The 22779-nt window shown below is 43.2% G+C and overlaps 1 protein-coding gene across 1 annotated transcript in view; it reads left to right on the top strand.

The window, feature by feature from the left end:
- Positions 1 to 22779, top strand: part of CNTNAP2 (contactin associated protein 2) — a 1116355-nt gene that overhangs the window by 1028703 nt on the left and 64873 nt on the right. Inside the window, exons 19-21 of the mRNA XM_075418555.1 lie at positions 4649 to 4894; positions 6378 to 6511; positions 20054 to 20147. Coding sequence (XP_075274670.1) covers positions 4649 to 4894; positions 6378 to 6511; positions 20054 to 20147 — 474 coding nt within the window. The remainder of the gene's footprint in view (positions 1 to 4648; positions 4895 to 6377; positions 6512 to 20053; positions 20148 to 22779) is intronic.

Below are 22779 nucleotides of genomic sequence, written 5' to 3'. Positions count from 1 at the left end.
CAGGGATTTTACCCTGTTACTGCCCGTTAATAGGATGTTTTTGAAGGCCCAGCCTCAAAAAGGCCCAACAGAATAATACCAGTCAAGTAACCAGCATTACCTCCTCCTTGGTCCCCAGGTGAAGGGTGACACAAGCCAGGTCTTGAGTTTACTTGGAAAAATCTGAAATGGTGGTTGCGAGACAATGATAGCTGTGCTAAAGCAGAACAGAGATTCCACTTCTTACAGTGCCACTGTTGAAAAGCTCCTGTGTTGAAATTGGGGGGGGGGGGGGTTGGTAGCTCCACAGATCCATCACTTCTTTGTTTATTAGGGGTAATATCTTGCACTTGATTCTTAACAGTCCCTATGAACATTCTTATCCCAATTGTCGGTGCAGAGCTAACTCAATTGCCATAGAGCCTGCAAAGTTCTGTATCTTTCCTATACGCCTCTAGATAAAAAAAAACAAAAAAATCTTGCTGAAGCTGTGTTCAGCCACGCCTGTGCCTTGCTGGCAATGCTTTTCACAGGTGAGGAAAAAGTAGAGGAGAAAGAAGACATGTTGTGGTGTAACTGAGTGTGTGGCTACCAGAATCCTTTTAGCTACCTGAGAAGAGAAGAACCGATACTGGTGTTTCACTGATGTTAAGCCAGCAGCAAAGGAGAATCAGGTTCCTGCTTATATTTTCTTGGGTCTGCAACACTGTCCCAGAAATGTTGTGAAACTGTAAGACTCTTGCAAGAGAAATGGGGTGTTTTTGTTGCTATTTGGCTTTTTCCTGTGGTCTTTCAGTACTCCTGATCCCAGACAGACTGAGAGCATACAAAAATAGAAGTAGCTGAGTGGGGAAAGGCAGACTGGGTAGCTGACCAGAGGGTTGTGACCTTCGAAAGAAGTTTGTCAGTTCTGGATGCCTGTGCGTTTTGTGCGGAGGTTTGGGGTTGGCTTGCTCTTCATCCCTTTACAATTTGAAGTCAGACAGTTTTGAAAAATGCATGCAGTTCACACTGGGGATACGCATCTTGCTTGATAAAATAATTTCTTGTCATCCACAAATCCTTTTCTGGCTTCCTCTACAAAGCAAGCCCAAACAGTATCTGTTGGCAGCGTCTGTCAGCAGAGGGTGACAGCGCTGCGTGTTGGTGCAGAAATAGGTACTGCTTTCCAAGGAAAACTGAGCCGTCGCCACCACCTTCGTTTCCCCAAGGCTTCTGTCTCAACAGGGCAGTTTGCAGAGGAACCCTGCGCTACGCCTGGTGCGTGATCCCCTGAGCCTTGTGTTTTCAGAGAGAATTTGAAATATTACAAAGGAAAGCAGGGGGTGGTGCATGGAAACATCGTCCACATTTCAGCAGCAGGATTTGTGCTGGGTTCTGCCCATTTTAATCAGGCAGCTTGAATGGTTTTCTGAGTGAAGGGCTTCAGTATTGCTTCCATCAGGGCTTCAGGAAGATGATACGCTTCTGACCTCCAGGTAGATAGTTTTTTCATTGATCAACCCTCGGCATTTCAAAGTCATCTTATAGCTGCATTCAGTACAGAGAAAATTATCTTTTTGCTTTTTCTAATATTTCATAATAGTTTAAACTATGCCTGCGAGCTGCTGAGCGTTTTGCAGCCCTGCTGCAAGGGCTTCATCTTCATTCAGCAGAGACCGTAATCACATGCGCCAACCTCTTTGCTGAGCTGGAACTTGAGGGGATGCGATATCTGCCTGTTGAGGGCCTCATACACTCGCACAGCCAAAGTGAACCTTCTGCTTACCCTTCCTCTGAAAAGAGGTGGGGTGCATGGGAGGAGAATCTCAAGGCTCATTACGATAGCTTGTACACCTGCAATAATACAGCTATACTGAAAATTATTTTCCCAGCACAAATCAGCTTAAACGTACAGAACATTCTCAGCTCTGTTGTGAAATCCTCTGGGGGGAAAAAAACGTACTGCCATTTCAGAGAGCACCATTTCCTTAAAGCTTCCGTTGGAGTGATGAACACTTAAAGTAGCAATCCATAACATTGACAGCTGTGGAAATGCGTTGCACGCTTTCCAGTTCAGCCCCAGAGCAGTGCTGAGCTCAGGACTGAAGGTCCCAGTATTCCCAGCGTGTGAGGCCCCGAGCCAGCACAGTGCTGGGCACTCCCGAAGATCGCCCCTGAAATAAAAGGCATGACAAGCAGTGAACAGGCTGGAGGCGAACGCGATTTGGCATCGGTATGCTACGCGCAGAGCCTGCGCCGGGGCTGCGGTCCCCGCCAGCGGCGTGCCGGGGTCAGGCGTCGGGGCTGCTGGCACACCGGGACCCGGCACGCCGGCTCTGGCAAGCATCTCTGCCAGCGCCGTAGCAGCAGCGTGATCAATACAACATCAGCCCGAGGAGCAGCTTGCGTGAGAGACCAGTGGAGGCTGAAGAAGAATAAATTAAGAGGTCGTAGGGATATTTTTTAAGCCGGTCTTGCAAATACTTTGAGCTGCAGCGTGTACTGCTTTGGATTTGTGAGTGCTGACGCTTTTTTCAGTGGTGCTGTTAACGGCAGAAGGCATCACAATCTGGGGAAGCATTTTCAGGCTAGGGCCCTTCACTTTTAACCCAGCGGTACTCGAGTTGACTGCAAAATATAGTTGTTAAACTGAATTGGCTCTCCCATAATTGTTTCAGGGTGATTTAAGGTTTCTCCTATAAAACGGCAGCTATAAATCTATCGGAATGATCGAATTATTTATAGCACCTTGGGACCACAACTTGAATCCGTGTTTTACACAGCCGCATGGTGACAGTGACTATGCTATTTTGAGTTCTGGAGAATTTTCATATGGTAACAGGAAAACATAAAGCTTTTCCAGCACTAGATTTAGCAAAATTCTGGAAAGGAGCATCAGTAAAGTCTGTTGGAATTTTATCTGTCTTATCTTTTCTCTGCTCATCTACTCTGAGTAAAGTCTGCAGGCTCTGTCCTGACTGGCTCTGTGTCACTGCACAGTTTGTAAAATGGCCGTCTTGCTTCATATGTTTGGAGATAAAGCCTTTGTTTAGAATTGTGTGAAGACTCCAAATGCTAAAAGGGAATAAAAATTAAATTTTTTAACAAATATGGATAGTGTGTTGATTTTTCAGAGGCTTAGATGGGCTGTTTTGTACCAAACTGTGGCAACTTTGCGTCATGAAGGAAGGCAGTAAATGATGAAAGATGCTTTTGAAAGACTGGTCAGCTCTTTAGGCATTGCGTATAACCATTCTTTGAATGCAGTACTCACACGCTATACTCAGAATCTGTATTCATCATCCTTTAAGCCCTTATGAAATGTTCATAAACATACCTTCTTAATTAAGTTCACATGTAATTTAAAAATTTCCTTTAATGATGTTGTCTCAGACAGCAAAGCCTATCCAGGACCACAACGTCACTGAATGGATGACTGCTGTAGGAAGCTGGTCCAGCAATCCCCAGCAGACTTAGTAGGTTGTACACTACCAATGGTAGACAGCTGTGCTGTGTCTCCTGGAGGAGGCTGTCAAAGTCAGCCTTCCCTGTAAGAATGTCAACCTTGAATTATGTTTTTAATGTTAAGAAACAGGCAGGACTACATTATTATGAGAAGTAATAACAATGCTTTTTCAGCTGAAAGTATTAATTCTGCCAAAAGTAGTTTTATTTTCTGTCAGGAGTGTTGAAACATGACAGTTCGTCTCAGATTGGTTTGAAAACTTGGTCTGGGTAACACCTCCTGGGAGCTACAATTCAGGTGTCTCTTGCCTTGTTCCCCACTGAGTCAAGCTCCCTAGTTAATTTTATCTCCCATCAGGGCATCTTGGTTATGCAGTTCTCGTGAAGGATTGTGCTAGCAGTGGATAACTCTAGCATCGTGTCCAATCCTATTTCAGATCTTTCAGGTGCTGGAATTGCCATCACTCTTTTGTTATGTCCTTCCAAATCCACTCAGATTTGCTGGTCAGAATTGCTGGTTTTCCTTTTCTTTGACAGTGTTTGCTTAATGTGTCCCTTAAATCTCTCTTCCACGTATCTCCTTCTTTGGAGCATTATCTACTGCACAGAATCCCAGAATCACAGGATGGCAGGGGTTGGAAGGGACCTCTGTGGGTCATCCAGTCCAACCCCCTGCCGAAGCAGGGTCACCTACCACAGGCTGCACAGGACCTTGTCCAGGCGGGTCTTGAATATCTCCAGAGAAGGAGACTCCACAGCCTCCCTGGGCAGCCTGTGCCAGGGCTCCGTCACCCTCAGAGTGAAGAAGTTCTTCCTTGTGTTCAGCTGGAACTTCCTCTGCTTCAGTTTGTGCCCCTTGTCCTGTCGCTGGACACCACTGAAAAGACTGCATGACTTCAATGAGAATAAATCTAAAGCGTGGTTCTTCTGGTCTGTAGTACTGATATGAGATACGGGCACAGACCTTCTGTGTGACCCAAAGGAAATCTTGCCTTTGCTCTGTGAATCCATGTACCCACCAATCAAATGGAGATTGTCCTTTTCATCCTCACTGGAAAATAGTGAGGTGCTTGACCTAAATATTGGCAAAGTCCTTAGGTAATGCAGCCATAGAAACATGCACAGATCAGTACTGGGCAAGTCAGTAGTGATATGTTTCATCCAAAAGATGTTAGCACGTTTAATTTATCTTTTTTTTTTTTTTTTTGCTTTTATATTCAAGATGTTGGAGCATTTTTTGAAGAGGGAGTGTGGCTTCGTTACAACTTCCACTCCCCGGGGACTAGCATGAAGGATTTAGTTAGCCGAACACTTTTGAGTTCTACAGATCCCGAGACCACAGCGCCTGACCTCAACTTGAACAAAGAAGAGCTCAGCTTCAGCTTCAGTACCACCAAGTCGCCTTGTGTCTTATTGTACATCAGCTCCTATACCCAGGACTTCATGGCTGTGCTTGTCAAGCCATCTGGTAAGCAACAGCTCTGGGCTCTCTCCACTGAAGGCAAAATTGATAATAACACCAGACTGACATTTATCTGAAGCTCTGAACTAATGAGAAAGTCTCTTCACCCTGGTCATGTACAAGTAAATACACGGGACCTGAACCTTTATTCTGCTGTACTAGATTTTGTACTGAGGTAACTATTCAGTTTAGTTGGGTTTCATTAGCCAACCCTCTCTCTCAAAACAAGATGGAAAAAACCCCCAAAACCTGCTAGAACAGTCAGATCCATGCCGTGAACTAGCATGATGGAGGGGACAGGTAGGCATCCACAGGTAGGCAACTTAGTCGCTGAACTCACAGCACCGGTGGTGGAAAGTGTAACGGACTGTTCTGAAAATCTAGGTGCACGCTGATGTGGCTAAAATGTGGATGTAGCATAATATGGAAGGTCCTAAACATTTTGCTGATGGCTGAAGGTTGAATATGGACCATTTGCTGTTACAGTATTAAAACTGTATGTAAACTGAATATACTTGGATTCCAAATAGTGCCTTAGTGCCACAAGAAAATCATAGAGTGATTTACTACCATTCCCTTTTATGGGAGAAGGTAATATGAGTATACCACATGCCATTCACTTTTTTCCCTTCATGGGGAAGAAAGAAGGTGCATGAGAGAAACTCCACGTCAGACATCTCCACTCTAGTTATAAAGGTCTAGGGCTGCTCTTTTGGGCCAGAATATTTCTGATTTTGATCAGTAATGGGGTCTGAATTTCCCTGTTCAAAAATCCTTCCTTTTAATCAAATACTAAAATTTGGTATGAAAACCAGACACTTCACTTTTGTTTAGAAAAGAAAAACCTGTCTTGCAGTATGTCGTGAATATCAATTAACCACTTTTGACTATACTTTTCTAACAATATAACCTGAGGTTTTCATTTCACCATATATTATTAAATTTCCGTAGAAGTCCAGACGGTCACCCGTCAACAACAATTAAATGTGAGAGCAAGAAAGTCCCTTGTGTAGATTAAGTGTCAGTGTTAATTTGTTGTAATTTTGCCTTTATTCTATGCATATCAATGGTTTATTCGTTAGAAAACATCATGCTTTGTGTAACTTCAAAGAGTTTTACTGCAGCGAGGAGAATAATCTCAACAATGAAGCGCTCAAATTTGATATGCTCAGATTTGTACCAACTGTCCATATTGTCCAAGGCATAGCTCCAATTTGTTTGGTTTGCAATCTGGAGTGTTTACAAACACTTTGGTTTTGAGATGCTGGTCATTGTCACATTTCTGGGTTATAATTATAAACTAGAAACAGTTTTCAGCCAGCCCAGTAGCTTGATAATCTCAAACACTAGCTCTTGTCCTACTGCAGAGACCAGATCTGAGAGCAGTTTCTATGTAAAATAACAGTTGTATATGAAAATAAAGAGGGGAAAATAGCTGGTGAATAAGGATCAGAATACCTGAGGATGCTTTTCACCTTTCTTTCACTAGGGAATCTGCAAATTCGGTACAGCCTAGGAGGCACCAAAGAGCCATATAACATCGATGTTGACCACAGAAACATGGCTAATGGACAGCCCCATACTGTGAACATCACGCGGAATGGACGGGACATAGTACTGCAGGTAAGCTGTAGATTATTTGGTTCCGTTACTTGTAGCTTGTAGCATTTTCTATCTTGATGGTCTCCATCTGGGGTGCATTAAGAGGAGTGTGGCCAGCAGGTCGAGGGAGGTTCTCCTTGCCCTCTACTCTGCCCTAGTGAGGCCCCATCTGGAGTTCTGTGCCCAGTTCTGAGCTCCCCAGTTCAAGAAAGATGAGGAGCTACTGGAGAGAGTCCAGCAGAGGGCTATGAGGATGGTGAGGGGACTGGAGCATCTCTCCTACAAGGAAAGGCTGAGGGAGCTGGGCTTGTTCAGCCTGAAGAAGAGAAGGCTGAGAGGAGACCTTAAAAATGCCTACAAATATCTGCAGGGTGGGGGTCAGGCGGATGGGGCCAGACTCTTTTCAGTGGTGCCAGGCGACAGGACAAGGGGCAACGCGCACAAACTGAAGCAGAGGAAGTTCCAGCTGAACATGAGGAAGAACTTCTTCCCTCTGAGGGTGACGGAGCCCTGGCACAGGCTGCCCAGGGAGGCTGTGGAGTCTCCTTCTCTGGAGATATTCAAGACCCGCCTGGACGCGGTCCTGTGCAGCCTGTGGTAGGTGACCCTGCTTTGGCAGGGGGCTTGGACTGGATGACCCATAGAGGTCCCTTCCAACCCCTACCATTCTGTGATTCTGTGATCCCTCTCAAGACACCACCGCAATTTAGGAAATGAAAAGTACGGTAGATCTGCTTGCAGATTGCACTCCTGAAGGTTAACAAAATCTATTCTCCCCCTCGACTGCATGAAGTCATGTTGTTCTGAGGTCCTCATTCCAGCGTGATGGCAGCTGGGCTAATATAGGTGTCACTGCAGATGCTCGAGGGCATCAGAGACATCTGGGCTGGTAACATGGGACTTAGGATAAACCTGCAGCTTTCCGGAGCAGCAGCTGGAAGCTGGGAGGGATAGCCTACAGCACCTTAAATGGCAGTAGAGCCTGATGTGCGGATGACTAAATATCATGCCGCAAGTCCCGAGTCTGCAAATGAGAAAGTCTTAGAATTTGAATTTGCCCTGCAGTCCAGTGAAATGGGAAGAGCTGTTCTGCAAAGACGAGCAGATGTGAAGTGTTTGTGTGACAGGAGTCTGAGACAGAGAGTGTTATTGAAGGGACAAGCTCTGGCTTATTTCGTCTTTGGTACAGCACAGGCAGGAACGTCACGTCTCCGTATCTCAGTTTACAAACCTTTGAGATAGTATAATACTATTTAAATAACCGAGGGGAGAAGTGCAAGAAGTAATCCATTTTTCCTGGCAGCTTGCTCTCTGTGGTCGTTACAGCACTCTGTTTTCATTCCTTGGTTGTCACATCTGCAAACATGGAGATTGCAGCGGGGTATAAGAAGAGTGTTGTTGGCAGGAGAGGCAGGTGGATGGGATAGATTAATCGGGATTTGATAGTTCATAAGAAGCAAACCAAAACCAATAACAAATGAAATATGAAAGGAGAAGTCTTCTTGGGAGCTGAGCCAAAAGGTGAAGGATAGTAGCTGTCACGGTATTATCTACCTAAAGATGAACATAGATCCCTGACAGTTGTTCTTTCAAGTTACCGAAAGGAAACCTTTCCAGTGCATTACAATGTCATTTGACTGAGGCTCTTGGTACTCAGAAGAACACTGGATGAACTGAAGTAGGGATTGTCATAAAATTATTTGCAAAATGCCAGGTGATCTAACAAAATATATAGGTGATACATCCAAACACTTTTCAGGCTTTTGGAGATTGGGAGGGGGTATATATTGAGATGTACATCTTTCTGGCATCCTGTTGCATTTGGATTTATTTCTCCTGCTGCTAAATGGAAGCTAAGGAAGACCTACAGTTAGGTTCCCTGCTGCTGCTAAATGCTGCTATTCTGGGCAGGTATGGCATGTTTCCCAGGGAGACAGAGCTGGCTGATTGAGGCAGCTGTAAAACTAAAGAAATTATTTTCTGAAGGGATCAGAATAGATACCTTGCCCAGTTGACAAACAAGTACACAGAGAAGTATTCCAGCCTTGCATCAACTCACCTACATTTGGGCCCCCAGAATTATTTTTTTTCAAGTGTTTTATGAGACCACTACCTATCGAGAGCTTTGAAGAGCCAGAAACATCTTGATTAGCGTTGGTCTGCTGTGGTAAAAAGTTCTTGATGTAGTCAGCGTGCTGAAAACACAGCTGGTTTATGTAATCAGCAAGCAAATACATTTGAGGCTTGTTAAATTATATGATCTGTCTGATGCACATGCAAGAACAGGGAAAGGAGGGACCCATAAAGAAGCAAAGCCAGAAATCCTACCCCTACTATATCCTGAAACAGAAATTTTGTTTATTCTCCCAAAGGAAGTTGATTTTGTTACTTATCTGGTTACGTTCTGTAAATGAGAAAACTGAGATGAACAGAAATGGATCTGTTTAAGTAGATTGTTCACTTGAAAAGAAGTGCTGTTTTCAAATAGAAACTCTTCATGGTGTCTGAAAATACAGAAGATATAAATACAATTTTTCTCAGTATCCAGAGGACAAATCAGAAAGTCTGAGTTTTCTCGTGCAGATCTGAGCAATGAACGTTTGAGTAGCCTTTTATTTCCTGGTAAATCCTTCTCCAGCCGGAGGAGCAGCTGGCTTGCTTGCTTTTAAAGAAGACAGCTTGCTTGCCAGGTGCTGTTGCTCACACTTCCACATCTCTACACAGCATAAAAGTGTCACAAGAAGGATTTATTTCTCATCAAAGCTTCAATTCAAGAGCACTCAGTATTTTTGAGATCTTAACAGCAAGTTCATACTTCGAAGAACTGTCTTTCTAACTTAGTGTAATAACCCTGTAGTGCCAGAGAGATTTAAAAAATCTGCAGCCAGGCAATAAATTCCTACCATATGAACTATCTGAACCGGAGCTTTATCATGATTCTCAGGAGTTTCACTTACATATAAATACAGCAAAAGGCTCATTATTGAACTCTGTGAGACCTCAACCGATGCTGGCAGAAAGGAGACCACTGGTAGTTACATAAAATCAGAGTTCCTGTCCAATCAATCAGAATTTGAGGTGAGCTTGGAAATTAACATATCCACAATATTGTATATCCAGAAGGGAACAAACAAGCACAAAAACAAATATTTAGTGTGAACTGTTTTTGTTAGAATTACATCTCTATTCCTATCAGACCAAGACAGTCAAGACTAAAGGTAGTAGTAAAGACTGTCAAAAGGCTTTTATATTTCAGTTTTTGACATTCACTGACTGCAGACAAGTCAGTAATTAGTTTTACATTCAATAACGAGCTCCCATTTGTGATGCCAGTGGTTTCTCAAGGATAAGATTAAGGATATACAGTTGATTTAGGTCTCAAATAACATAAATTGAGGGACAAAGATCTGCTTGTTTTCTGTTGTTTCCATGAGGTGGGCAAAATTCACATTCACTAAGAAGAATTCCTCTCTCTTACCTCTAGTGAAATACCAGAGGCTTGTAACCATGGCACACCTTCAAGGCTGCATTAGTTCACCTGTGGCAAGAAAAAGCCCAGACTGACAGATGGGGAATGCATTATCCCAGTAAATGACATTTCAAGAGCTGAGCTTTAGGTCGTGGAGGGCAAGTTTTACTTTGTTTGACTTCATTAAAAGGTTTCATGCTTCAGCAGGGTATTTTCCATATCATAAAAACCAGATCACTCTTTACCAAGTGTTCATGGGTGATTAAAGCTATTCACACATCAGTAAAATCTTTTAGGAAAGCCAAGGACAAAATCTCCCTAGCAGAGGTTCTGATCCAAAGCCCACTGAAGGCAATGAAAGGCTTTCTACTGACTCCAGCAGGCTTTAAACTGTGCCGTAAAGAACGGCAACAGTTGCGTTCACAGGGCAAGACTCACACCTCCTGCTTCTGTACACGTCCCCGGAGTAAAAGAAGGGTGGAATCTGGATCAGAGACATTTCTGCTTGAACAATGTGGAGAACTGTGGTGCAGATGCTATACACAACAATGTGTTAACATATATTCACACTGTTAATTGCTGACTCCATTCAAAGTGAACTGAATTATGAGGCTTTATGGAAATCTTGACCTGAACTCATCTCTTCATAAGACTGACAATAATTCAGAAAATGTACTCGTACAGATCTCCCTTTGCCAGCTTCACTGGAGACAAGCAGTAGAAATACCCATCTTCTGTGAAAACCAAGCAATGAAATATTTGACCCTCACCCAAATGAAACCAAGAAGAAACAGAATTTTTGCAAGTCTGTTCTCTTATTTCCATTTTGAACTCTGCACTACTTGAAAAGAGATAGCATTTGCAAACTCCTAGATGTTTCAAAAGTGTAAATCATACAAAGTTAATTCAAAACTAATCTGAAGTACGAAATAAAATGGTAAACATAATAGCAATAAAATAAAATGGGTGAAGTGGAGCAAAGCCGTCTGCATATAATCCCAAGCTTAAATGCAATGAATACACCAAGGAATTTTATAATTGTAGATTAAATTAGGGTCTCATTAAAGGGAGTGGGAACTTTCTCACAGGCTTCAGCGAGGCTATCATTTCAATTCCTATCATTGTTATTGCTGTAGAGTCATACCTAACTATTGTGTTTCGTATATTTTGAAGCCTCAACAGAATCTGATCACTCTGCTTGAGCTCTTGCTTAACAGAGGCCATAAAATTTCACAGAATGATTTTCTACAGCTAACCCAAAAAGTGATGATAACAGGATAACACACTTTTTAGAAAGACGTTTTATCTAGCTTTAAAGACTTCAAATGACAGAAAATTTACCATATTCTTTGGCCATGTTTTCCCATGGTGAAGTGCCATTCCTGTAAAGAACTTGCACCTAATTTACAGTTTGAATTCTGCAGACTTCAGCGTTTAACTTTGGGATCTTTGTGTCCATGCCAGACAGATGAAAGAATTGTTTGGTGTCAGGTGTCGTTCCCTTTCACACTTTCTCAGAGATGCTGATTAAAACATCTTTCATCTTGTCTGTAAGAAGCTAAATAAACAACTATTCTAGTTTACCGTCAGAAGTCTATTGTTTTTGAGCCATAAAACAATTTTATAACTCTTCTCTGAGAACTGTCCCATTGAGTCACATTATGAAAACCTTTACCCTAGGATTAGACATGTTAATGGTAGTAACGGCATCAAAATGATGTAGAAATGCCATCTTTATTTATTTCCTTCATTTTCTGGGCAAACATGCTGCCACAGCATCCTGTGGACCGTGCTGTAAGCTGTCTAGATTCCTGATTAAGTCAATGACTGGTTTAACTAGTATTTCACTGACTGGTAGGGAATGGGGAAGTACTGCTCATGATTTGAAAGAAAACAGCCAGACAATATTTACAAATTCCATAGTATCTGGCATGGATAAAACATGTTTTAAATATCCAGGCCTTTAACAACAGGTAAACGCATAAACCGTAGTTAATATCAATGCAACTGCAACCTTCTGCTTTTTTTCTAGTGGTCAGGTAATTCTATTCTCTTAAAAGCATATTTAATGAATTTCAAGCAGGTTTTGCTTTAAAGAAAAAAAAAAATCATTTGTTCTGTTCGTAGTAAAGGCTTTCCTGCTGCAGTGAATCATTGAAAATCCCTGGAGATATGTCATTTCCACTATGTATTGCCGTTCTGCAGTGGCAACGTATTAGTCAAATTGCTAGAGCAACAGAAAGGCAAACTCTGATCGTTTTCTAGAGCAGAACCATACGTTACATCTGCATGTTTAATGCGTTAGCACTCAGTTTGCCTGTAGCTGCTAAGCTCTTTTCTCAATCAGAAGCCACAAGAAAATGGGTTTTGCTCAGATTTGAAAATACAGGTTTTTTCACAAATAGGTGACAAGTGGCATGAAAAGCTATCGATATGAGAAATTTTGAAAATAAAACAAAGCTTATATCGACACAGTATCTCATTCCTGTAATCCTAAATTCCATCTGTTTTCCAAAATATAAGGAAATACAGACCCTGATCTTAGCAGAGTTCAGATTCCCTCCAAGTATGACGAGGTTACGGATGTTGTGGAAGACTAGGTGTTTAAATCTCAGCAGAGTCTGTAAACAACAGCAAGGAACAGCAGAACAGAATTTAAATCATATGCTTCAGAATCAGAAGTGAATGAATGATTCACCGATTAATAATTTTCTTACCTATTCTATTCTTTTGTGCTCACAGAATGTCCATGAGCTCCTAGCAGTTTTGTTGATTTTAGCGTTCACTGAATTTACTCTACTTGCATGTAAGTCGGACTTACAATCTTTCAGGTAGAGACAGCAGTTATGTGTAGGCGGGAAGCTCATAAATGAGCCTTTCCTGCTTCTCTTTTGTGCAGGATGGAGTTGGGCAGTGGCATTGCCAAGACAAGCCAGGACATCCCCACCGAATCCCAGCTAGCTGAAAGTCAGGCAAAATGTCCTCATAAACCAGAACTCCTTTCATCACTCGTTAATAAACCAGAGGGTGGAATACCCTTACCCTGCAGATCAGAACGCGGAGTCAGAACTTGCTCTGACTGGCAGATGTACAGTGGGGAGAACGTGAGCCGCAGAGGGTAGCGTCTGGGGGTGGCATCTCGCCCTGTGGTTTCACGGCTGTAAAACCTGAGCCGACTGCCTTCCCTGTAGCTGCTGCGGAGAGGCCGGGGCGGATGCTGGAGTGCGTATCTTTACAGAAGTTTCACCCTCTCTCTGTATCAGCTGAGGTAGTTTCAAACCCTGAGGCCTTTTGGAAGGATGTTCTTCTTCGCTTTCTGTTCTGTGAAACCACTCCAGAGGAGAGGAGTCCTTACGTACCCATCCTCCTGCTCACATCTTTGCAGCAGAGCCTGTATTGCTGCAATCAGAGGAATTTTTCAGTTGCCTTGTCCCAAACTTTGACCATGTCTAAGCCACATAGCGTGATAAGACCCAGAAGTGAAATGTCTTCCTAACCCTACGCCCCCGTTTCCCTTGGGAATAAAGCTAGGGCACCAGGGAGTACAGTGCGGTCTGGTAGCTCCCCAGTCTGCGTATCGGAGCAGAGCAGAAGACACACTGCGGAGGGCATCAGCAGGCTTACCCGCCCCACAGCGTGTGTGACGTACGTTGGCCTGTGTTGAGACTATTTCCTTCTTCCATAATGCATTTCCAGTGATGAACGTGTGAGTTTTCCTTGGCCTGTGTGACTGCTGGTTTGGCGTCATTTTTTATTGGAATTAAAGAAGCAAAGGAAGAACAAAAGCATCATGAAGTATTTGCAGCGTCTAAGATTAAGCCTAAAAAAGTCAAAACTTAATATGAAATAGGTGCTTTCCATTATATGGCAGCACACATTGGACAAATTAATGTCCTGTGAAAGTCATCTTTAGGTACCTGAGGTAGATCTCTTTAATTTTAATAACTTGGCATTATATGACCTGCTATTGCTACTGTTAACGTTTGTTGTAATTCATCTATTACAGAGAGCGATAAAAAGTCAACAGAAATGTGAAAGAAGCATCAGAGAATAGTTCCAATTGAAGGCAGCCAGACTAAATAGCGTCCTTTACCTTATCAGTGATTCTGTTACATTTTGTGTTATGTATCTACATTTCCACTTCCATGTTATCCCAATTTTTGTGGTTTTTTACATTGAGGCAAATTATCCCAGAATTATTTATCAGAGCAACAACAGCTTTAAGAAGATATACAAGCTTATTGCACATAAATGATTCAAGTTTTTAAACAGAAAAAAAACTTTATTTTACTTTTTATCTGCAATATATCTATGTTTTTTCTGTGTCTCTGTCCCATGTCGATCACGTTTCTAATTTAAATCCATGCCAAAAAGAGACTTTAGCATAAAAGACGGCAGTTGACATGTATTTTAAAAAACTGCAAGGGGCTAAATCAATGCGTTTAACCAGCAAACCAGATTTGGAGTGGTTCCTAGAACAGTATTAGCTACACCTCTATAGACATTTCACCTGCAGAGCTTAAAGCACATTGCAAACCTGAAGTTCGTGTTGCATCATGCTGGTGAGGTGTGTGCCTGCTCCTGCCTTCCAGACGAGCAGCGAGGCTGCAGGTCTGTGACACTCTAAGCCAGTAAAAAACGCTGGGTTTATGGTCCTGCCCGTTTCTCCGGAGCCGCTATTCGTTTGCAGCCTCTGGCTTGTCCCTGCCCTGGCGCTGATCTGATCCAACATAACCTCGGTCAAGGACCAAACCCGGCAGGGAAAGATCAGCGAAGCACGAGTGCCGCGCTCTGGAAGGAGCTGAACTGCAGGAGCAGTGGCTTCAGGCAGCCTAGGGAATTGCACGATTGCCACCTGAACCTGCTTCTTTTCTGTTGTATTTAAAAAAAAATGACAATATTAAAAACACTGCTAGTAAGTTTTTCCCTAACCTTTCAGCAGGGAAATAATCATCTATATTTCACCATTAAGAAGTCATAATGTTCCCTATTTGATGTTCATCAAATCCAAGCTGCCTGCTTTCTCCTCCGTTACCGTCGTGCTTGAGAGGAGCTCCAGCTGGACACCTGCACGCCGCCTTGTGATTTCCTTGGGCTCTCGTGCGTAGTCTGTTCTCACTGTGTAGGCACTTTTGAGCAGGAACCTTCTGTTTGTCGTGCGGTATGATAGCACTTAGCACAAAAAGTCCTTGTTCAGAACTAGAGAAGCTTTTTAATACAGAGTGATAAATCATCATCATAACACAGAAGAGAAATACTGCACTGGTCACAATGATAACACGTCCCCTCCTTCATCCTGCTATTACTGAAGTCAATAGCAAAGCTGCTTTGACTGCAGGTGGTGTCAGATTAAGCCTTATAGCGTGATTATTCCATATCATTTTGAATTTGTTTTCTTTTTTTGTAAATTGTTTTCAGCACAAGGAAAAAACCTTAGCTTTATAGCAGTACACACACACAGAGGCTGGATTGACAATGATGCAGATGCAGATAGATCCACAGCGCGAATATAATGTGTGCGTATGTATATATACTTTTTATATGTATCTTTTTGTATTTTTTTTCCCGAGACTACTAAGGTGATGCAGGCATTATGTTTGCCCTTAGACTGATACGTCTGTTAATCTCAGCACTCCTGTCAAGATTAATTTTATTATCTAAGTGAACAGTAATCTTAAAGAAATAGCATTTTACTGAACTCCTGCTTAAATCCCAGCAGCTTCAGATAAAGACAGTCTGCCTTGGCGTGATGTGACTTGAGAACTGAGACTGCAGGTTTCTCAGAAACTGCAATCTGCCTTCGTCTGTGCAATGTTCAAAGCCACACTGTGTGTTTATATTGAGCTCAGACGAAATTAATGAGTTTGGAAAGAAAAGTATCTGTAATGAAAAATCTTAAATATAATTTAAAAAACCATAATTTAATACAAATTCATGACATCAACTTCTGTGTATGCAGAGGTTCTATTTAATTTTCGTTAAATAATGTAATATCTTTTTTCAAATATCATTCGACACTAGTAATTCCTTTTTTATTACGTGTCTTATATTAAATTGATAGCCTCGTATTTCACACAAGGACTGTAGACTGCTCGGTTCCAACAGCTGGCACTTGAGCACCCACTGGATGGCAGTCACATACAGCTCTGGAAAGAATTCAGCTTGGTCCTTTAGCTCGCTGACCTAAAAAGAAGTCCTAGGTTCAGTGCCTCTAAGAGAAAGTTTTCTTTTATTAGCTAGTGAGAGTTCAGAACAAAGACAAGCAATAGAAGGGAGCGGACTCACTATTCCCTCGCTGTTGTCATGTGATGCCCCATTTCGTTTGGGGTGCGGGGATTAGGGAAGGGCGCAGCTCCAAGCTGGCCGTGGGGAGCGATGCAGATGTCCCCCGTGGGACAAGAGGTGCCAGAGCTGGCAGCAGAGCAGGAGCTGGCCCTGTAGCTCATCAGAAATGCTTGCCCCTGCTGATGGCAAGGCCAGGAGATCAGTATCAACAGTTTTTAAATGGAGATTTAGTTCAACCAGGAATCAGACCAACCCAAAACTTCAAAGAGAGTCATCAAACCCCAAAAACAATTTGTAGCTGAACCCATTCTTAAATCTTTGCTTGACTTCAGTGAGGTCTGGAAAATATTATGTGTGTGGATGGGTTTGGTTAGCGATTCAGTACAAGAGGTTATTTTAAGCTGATAATCCTAAACAGTGCGCTGGCTGTATCTGATAGAGCTTGCAACGTAACACAGCGTTAGGCTCCTTGTAGCCATCCCTGGCTCCCACGGGCAGCAGGATCTTCTGCCTCTGCCCGTGATCATAGAATCATAGAATGGTAAGAGTCGGAAGGGACCTTGAAGATCATCTGGTTCCAGCCCCCCTGCCATGAGCAGGGACATCTTGCACCAGCCCAGGTTGCTCAGAGCTGCATCCCTGAGTACTGCCAGGGAGGGGGCAGCCACAGCTTCTCTGGGCAACCTGGGCCAGTGCCTCACCACCCTCATGGGGAAGAATTTCTTTCTAATATCTCATCTAAATCTGCCCTCTTTTAGTTTAGAGCCGTTCCCCCTTGTCCTATCACTACACACCCTTGTGAAAAGTCCCTCTCCATCCTTCCTGTTGGTCACTTCAGGTCCTGGAAGGCTGCTCTCAGGTCACCCCGCAGCCTTCTCTTCTCCAGGCTGAACAGCCCCAACTCTCCCAAGAGGACATGAGGTCACTGGAAGGTTTTTTCTTTTTTTTTTTTTTTTTTTATCCAGTCAAGATCACTGCTAACTAATCTGCTCCCAGGTAGGGGGATGAGGGGCCGTACCTGCTCGTATCTTTGACACCTTTTTGGCTTCACCAGAAAGCTGCACAGTTTCCCCGCCGGCATGCCCTGCCAGCCCTGCTGCGGCCGCTCTCTTGGAGCTTTGCCACAGCAGTCCCACTGGAAGAGTCCAGGGTGCAGGTACACGGATGGGTCTGCCTCTGCCTCTCTGCTGTGCCTGGGTAGGGATTTCCCCGAGGAATCACAAAAAGAGGCGAGAGGGAGAGTGCAGGAGCGCTAGCTCCCTGTCCTTTCTTCCCCTGCCATGGCGCTGGCACCATCCCCATTTCCAGAGATGGGCAGCCTGTGACCATGCACCAGTTTGAGGTATTTGGTGAAACACGATATCATTATTTTGGGATCGTTGTCATAGCAGAATAGTGTATTTTTACTTATTTTAAATGTGAGTGCTGTTATGCGTTTTTGCCAGGAAAGGCAAATTTGGAGAAGTGTGTCTGCCAGAACAGGGTGAGATTTGCAATGCTGTTTGGTTCCTGAAGGATTTTCCACCGTGGCCTCAGAAGAGCTTCTTAGCAAATGTAGCATGTTTGATTACCTGCATGTTGTACTGTATGGGCAGAAAGCAGCCTGGTATGCTTGGAAGGAATCTGTATTACAGAATCACAGAATGGTCGGGGTTGGAAGGGACCTCTGTGGGTCACCCAGCCCAACCCCCTGCTGAAGCAGGGTCACCCAGAGCAGGCTGCACAGGACCTTGTCCAGGCAGATCTTGAATATCTCCAGAGAAGGAGACTCCACAACCTCCCTGGGCAGCTTGTTCCAGGGCTCCATCACCCTCAGAGTGAAGAAGTTCTTCCTCATATTCAGCTGGAACTTCCTCTGCTTCAGTTTGTGCCCATTGCCCCTTGTCCTGTCACTGGGCACCACTGAAAAGAGTCTGGCCCCATCCTCGTGACACCCACCCTTGAGATACTTATAAGCATTTATAAGGTCCCCTCTCAGCCTTCTCTTCTCCAGGCTGAACAAGCCCAGCTCCCTCAGCCTTTCCTCATAGGAGAGATGCTCCAGTCCCCTCATCATCATCCTCGTAGCCCTCTGCTGGACTCTCTCCAGTAGCTCCTCATCTTTCTTGAACTGGGGAGCCCAGAACTGGACACAGTACTGCAGATGGGGCCTCATCAGGGCAGAGTAGAGGGGGAGGAGAACCTCCCTTGACCTGCTGGCCACACTCAATGCACCCCAGGATCCCATTGGCCTTCATAGCTAATATACTGATTATCTATTAATTCATTATGGACCAGCCTTTCCTCATCACGAACACTAACTGAAGACAAAGGGAGTTCCACCACACCACGGCTGGCGGGATTTGATATTCTGTATTTGTGCGTGTAAATGCTCACAGTGATTCGTCATTTAAACTGGCTTTTCATTTTCAGGTATGTCCTGCAGACACAGCTAGCATTCTCAGGTAGGGACAGCCTGTTCATTAGGCAGGGATGACTTTTTATTACTTGTTCCTAATAGTTAACTCTCGACCATGGCTACAGCTCTAGGATACCCACAGTACACTGGTACATTGATAAATAGATTGATAGCTTTATAATAATTTATTATAATTTATTATTATCAGATTAGTGACAGTCTGATCAACCCCACTGCTCAGATTCCAAGCTACAATTAAAAGAAATATTTAAACATTAAAATGAAATATTTGAACATTACTCCAGAATGATTTTGGAAAACAAAGAACTTAAAAGTTGATGATGTGGACAAATACCAATGTACGTGGTGGTAGTATGCCAGATTATTTTATCAAAGATACTTCAGTATGTTTTAAGTCGTACAGATAGATCCTAGAAGATGAATCCTGTGCAAACAGAATGTATCAGAAATAATTCCACTGCAGGCAAAGAAGTTACGTGAGGTTAAAGTCTTGGCTGGAGGATCAGGGTTTTGTACCTCAGTCTTTCCACCAGTCTTTTCCAGATATGCCTCTCGAAAGTTTATACCTTCATTTTAATAACCATACTGGTAAATACCATGCCAACTCGGAGATCTGAGCTATTCCTATTTGTCTTCTGAAATAAAAAGGGAATACTTTTTTCACCTGATATGTGTGCAGGTCCCATTGATAATAAGTCTGAGACTTCTGATGTTGGATGCTGGAACAATTATTTGTGTTCCACTAGGGAAACCAATAGCAAGCACTTCACTGGAGTTTGTACTTGGTAGGACCTGCTGTGGTTAAGGCTGAGCAGTTTTGGTTTTTTCCACTTTGTATTTGCTTGGCTGCACTGTTTCAAAAATAACTCTTTTTGATTTGAAATTATGTAGCTCTCATTTCAGGAAAAATATGCGTTTCTGCTGTTTATTAAAAATCTGAGAACAACTGTTTAAGGAACTCTGAAAAGCAGAATGCCCAACACCTCCATTAGTCTCAAATTCTCAGCTGTGTAAATCTGGCTTTAGTAGTAACATAGGTCCCAAATGGAAATCTTATATTAAAATCATAAGTTGTTTTATTGGTGATGTTGATGCTGTCGTTAGTTTTAGCAATTATATTGTAGCACACGGACAAAAGCTGAAGTGATTCTACAGCAACTAGAACAAACAAATGTGCAATATAGGTATTTTCCAGGCCTTGGGAACTGTGGAGATGGCATACATGGAAGGAAGGGTATTAACTGTTATTTTCCCTTTATCAGAATGAAAGCAGAGGATATCAGAGAGTTGTAAGTGGTGGCATGAACTCTGTAAAGCAGACCTGATTCAGTGGCATTGTAAGAAGGCGGATCAGTTCAAAATACTCATCATTTCTTTTCTCTTTCTGCAGCTCGATCACTATCCTCCGACAAGTTACAGCCTGCCAACAGCATCCGACATTCAGTTCAATTCCCCAAAGGCACTGTTCCTAGGAAAAGTTATAGGTAAGATTTCATTTTATACCTGGTTATTTTATGAGGTATTTTCAGAGAATGCTGAAAACTGGAAGCACATGGGACAACGACGTGTGTCGTGTTTGCAGCAGGACACTTGCTGCACGTGTCGTTCTTGACTAGAAAGTGGTGATATTGGAGGTATACCTAAAGGAAAGGTTATGTTCACCTTGTCACGTAGGCTGATGCGCACACAAAGAAGTGATTGTCTGCCCGATGCATGGCAGAAAAAACAGATACGGGTAAAGGGACACTTGGAACATCGTCTCTGTGACATTTCATTACCCTCTCAGTGTCAGGTGGAGGGAATAGGAGAAAATATTGAGACCACTGCTTCGATGAGGAGATATTGAGGTTATTTGAAATAGTGTCTTCCTCTGTGAAGTTGTCATATGCTTTATACACTGTCTTTATTCATACAGTCAGCCTTCTTCTCCCAGTTCATCCTCTCGTGGCATAACTATCCCTCATCACGCTGCCAAAACTGCCGCTTTCTCACCGCGAGGCCCACTAGCGAGGTCCTTTGGAAGTCTGTGACACCGACAGCAGCATTCCTTTATGCGTTTTCCCTTCCTTCGTTATTTCCCAGGGCAGCAGCTTCCCGGCCAGCTCTCCAGCTGAACGCGAAAGGCAGTACAGATGCATCTCGACCTGCCTTGGCCTCACTTTTAGGCCATCCTACTTTCCATTGCGTAATTTTTCTACTGTTGGCATTGTAGATGAATTTCCAGGGTTACTCACTTCATGGATCGATCATTCCCCTGACATTTTCAACTTTGAAGGAGGGCTCTTTCCCTTTTTCAGAGATAAGGGCATGATGATATTATTTCCTCGAAGTGTTTTGTACAGGGATGTGATTGCTTGAACCGCAGTGAAGGGTTTCATCCAGAAAATTGCAAACTTTGCTTTGTTTAGTGGTAGAAGGCAGTAATCTGTGAACACCGTGCACTGATTTTTGCAGTGGAAAAGCAACTGACCATATAGCTAATCTGACTTTTTGAAGATACGCTTTTCCATTTCCTTTGTTTTTAAAATTTAACGTGTAGAACTTCTGTGAAATAGGAAATGAAAAGCCTTTAAAATGGTTGGTTAGCGTGAGAGGCATGGACTGTTTCCTGGTACTCTTGAAGTCAGTTCTGTCAATAGTACAACAGCTGAGACAGCCTGATTTTGGCTAGTGTGGAAGCTGGGCGCCTTCCCACCTCGCTGCACTGAATTAGGGCGGCTGGACCAGAGCTGCCTCTCCAGCTCAGCCAGGCGGCCGGCCTCTGCATTCAGTAATTGAAGTGAAGGAGACGAAGGGCTTCAGGTGGAGCGTTCAGCAGCTGGAACAGCTCTGCGGGCAAGGAGTGGGGCTGGAGTCTTTCCTGTCAGGTAACTGTGAGCAAAAAATATCAGCTATAATTTGCTGACGAGTGTTGCAGTGCCCATCTCCCATGATGGATTCATTGCCAGCAAGGCTCGGTTTCCTTTGAGGTGGCAACTGAATGCTGTGTAATGCTTCATTTGTCTGAGAAACTGCCATGGTACAGCAGCACTCCCTCAGCAGCTCAGTCTGCTAAATGAGCTTGCCTTTTTGGAATGGTTGCTTGGATCCAGTGAAAAGTGATGCTTTCCCGGCCATTCTAATTAGGCGATGCTTTGGAGGAGGCTGAGCAAGGTGCAGGAGAGAGATGCTATGGAGATAGGCGTACAACAGAGAAAATACTATAGTGTGTTTTGATAAATAAAAGAGTGAAGGGAAAGAAAAGGACAATTCCTAAAACAGAGAGGAAAACAATGCACTGTACACTGTGGCGTGAAAAGAAAAAATGGAAGAAACACGAAATGAAAGAGGTAGCAAGAAATACTGTTTACGCTACACTCATTTAAAATACCCTGCGTGCAGACAGAGCTCTTCAAGGCAACCACTTCTTAGTCCTTTGAACTGCCGAGCTGGCAAGTGTACTAGCAACACAGTCGTGTAACCACAGAGACGGACCTGTGACATCGGTAGGAGGTTTAGTCTTTGCGCTGGTTCTTTCTGAGCTGAATTTTTAAACACGGTCATAGCGCTACAAAATTAATGTCCACCCACCTGTCTCCCACATGAAACCATTCTCAAGTGCTGGCTTCTTTGCCTCGTTGAAGTACTCCCATTCTGAAATTTTCTTTAGGCATCCGTGAAGAATAAAGTGGCTGCAAGAACTGGGCAGTTCAGATGGTCCGTGTGTCATGCCTAGCCATCTCAGAGGTCCAAATAAAATGACTTGTCAATCCAGTTCTGCTCCTACAGATCTAAACCCACAGCACTTCACATTTGCTGTGTTTCCAAAAAGTCATGTGTCTGGCTGAAAAGAGTTTGAAGTATCCTCTGACTGTTTCAATTGGATCCCACCAAATGACAAAGGAAGCTTGTTGACAGAAGAATATCTGTATTCTGCCTGTTAATATCAAGAGCTTGATCATAGGACTCGCTGGACTTTTTCAGAATAAAGACTTATAAGAAGAAAAAAATAGCAGAGATCGGTGAATATAATTTGATTTTTGTTTTAAAAGAAAAAAGTAAGGAAAGGTATAAATGTCTGGAAATTGAAAATAGGGTAAACTAGCGAGAGTGATTAAAAGCAAGTTCCAAATTTCA

Source organism: Opisthocomus hoazin, chromosome 4 (genome assembly GCF_030867145.1).
Source record: "Opisthocomus hoazin isolate bOpiHoa1 chromosome 4, bOpiHoa1.hap1, whole genome shotgun sequence".
Lineage (NCBI taxonomy): Eukaryota > Metazoa > Chordata > Aves > Opisthocomiformes > Opisthocomidae > Opisthocomus > Opisthocomus hoazin.
Note: the sequence above shows the minus strand (reverse complement) of the source record. Positions and strands in the feature narration are given on the sequence as shown.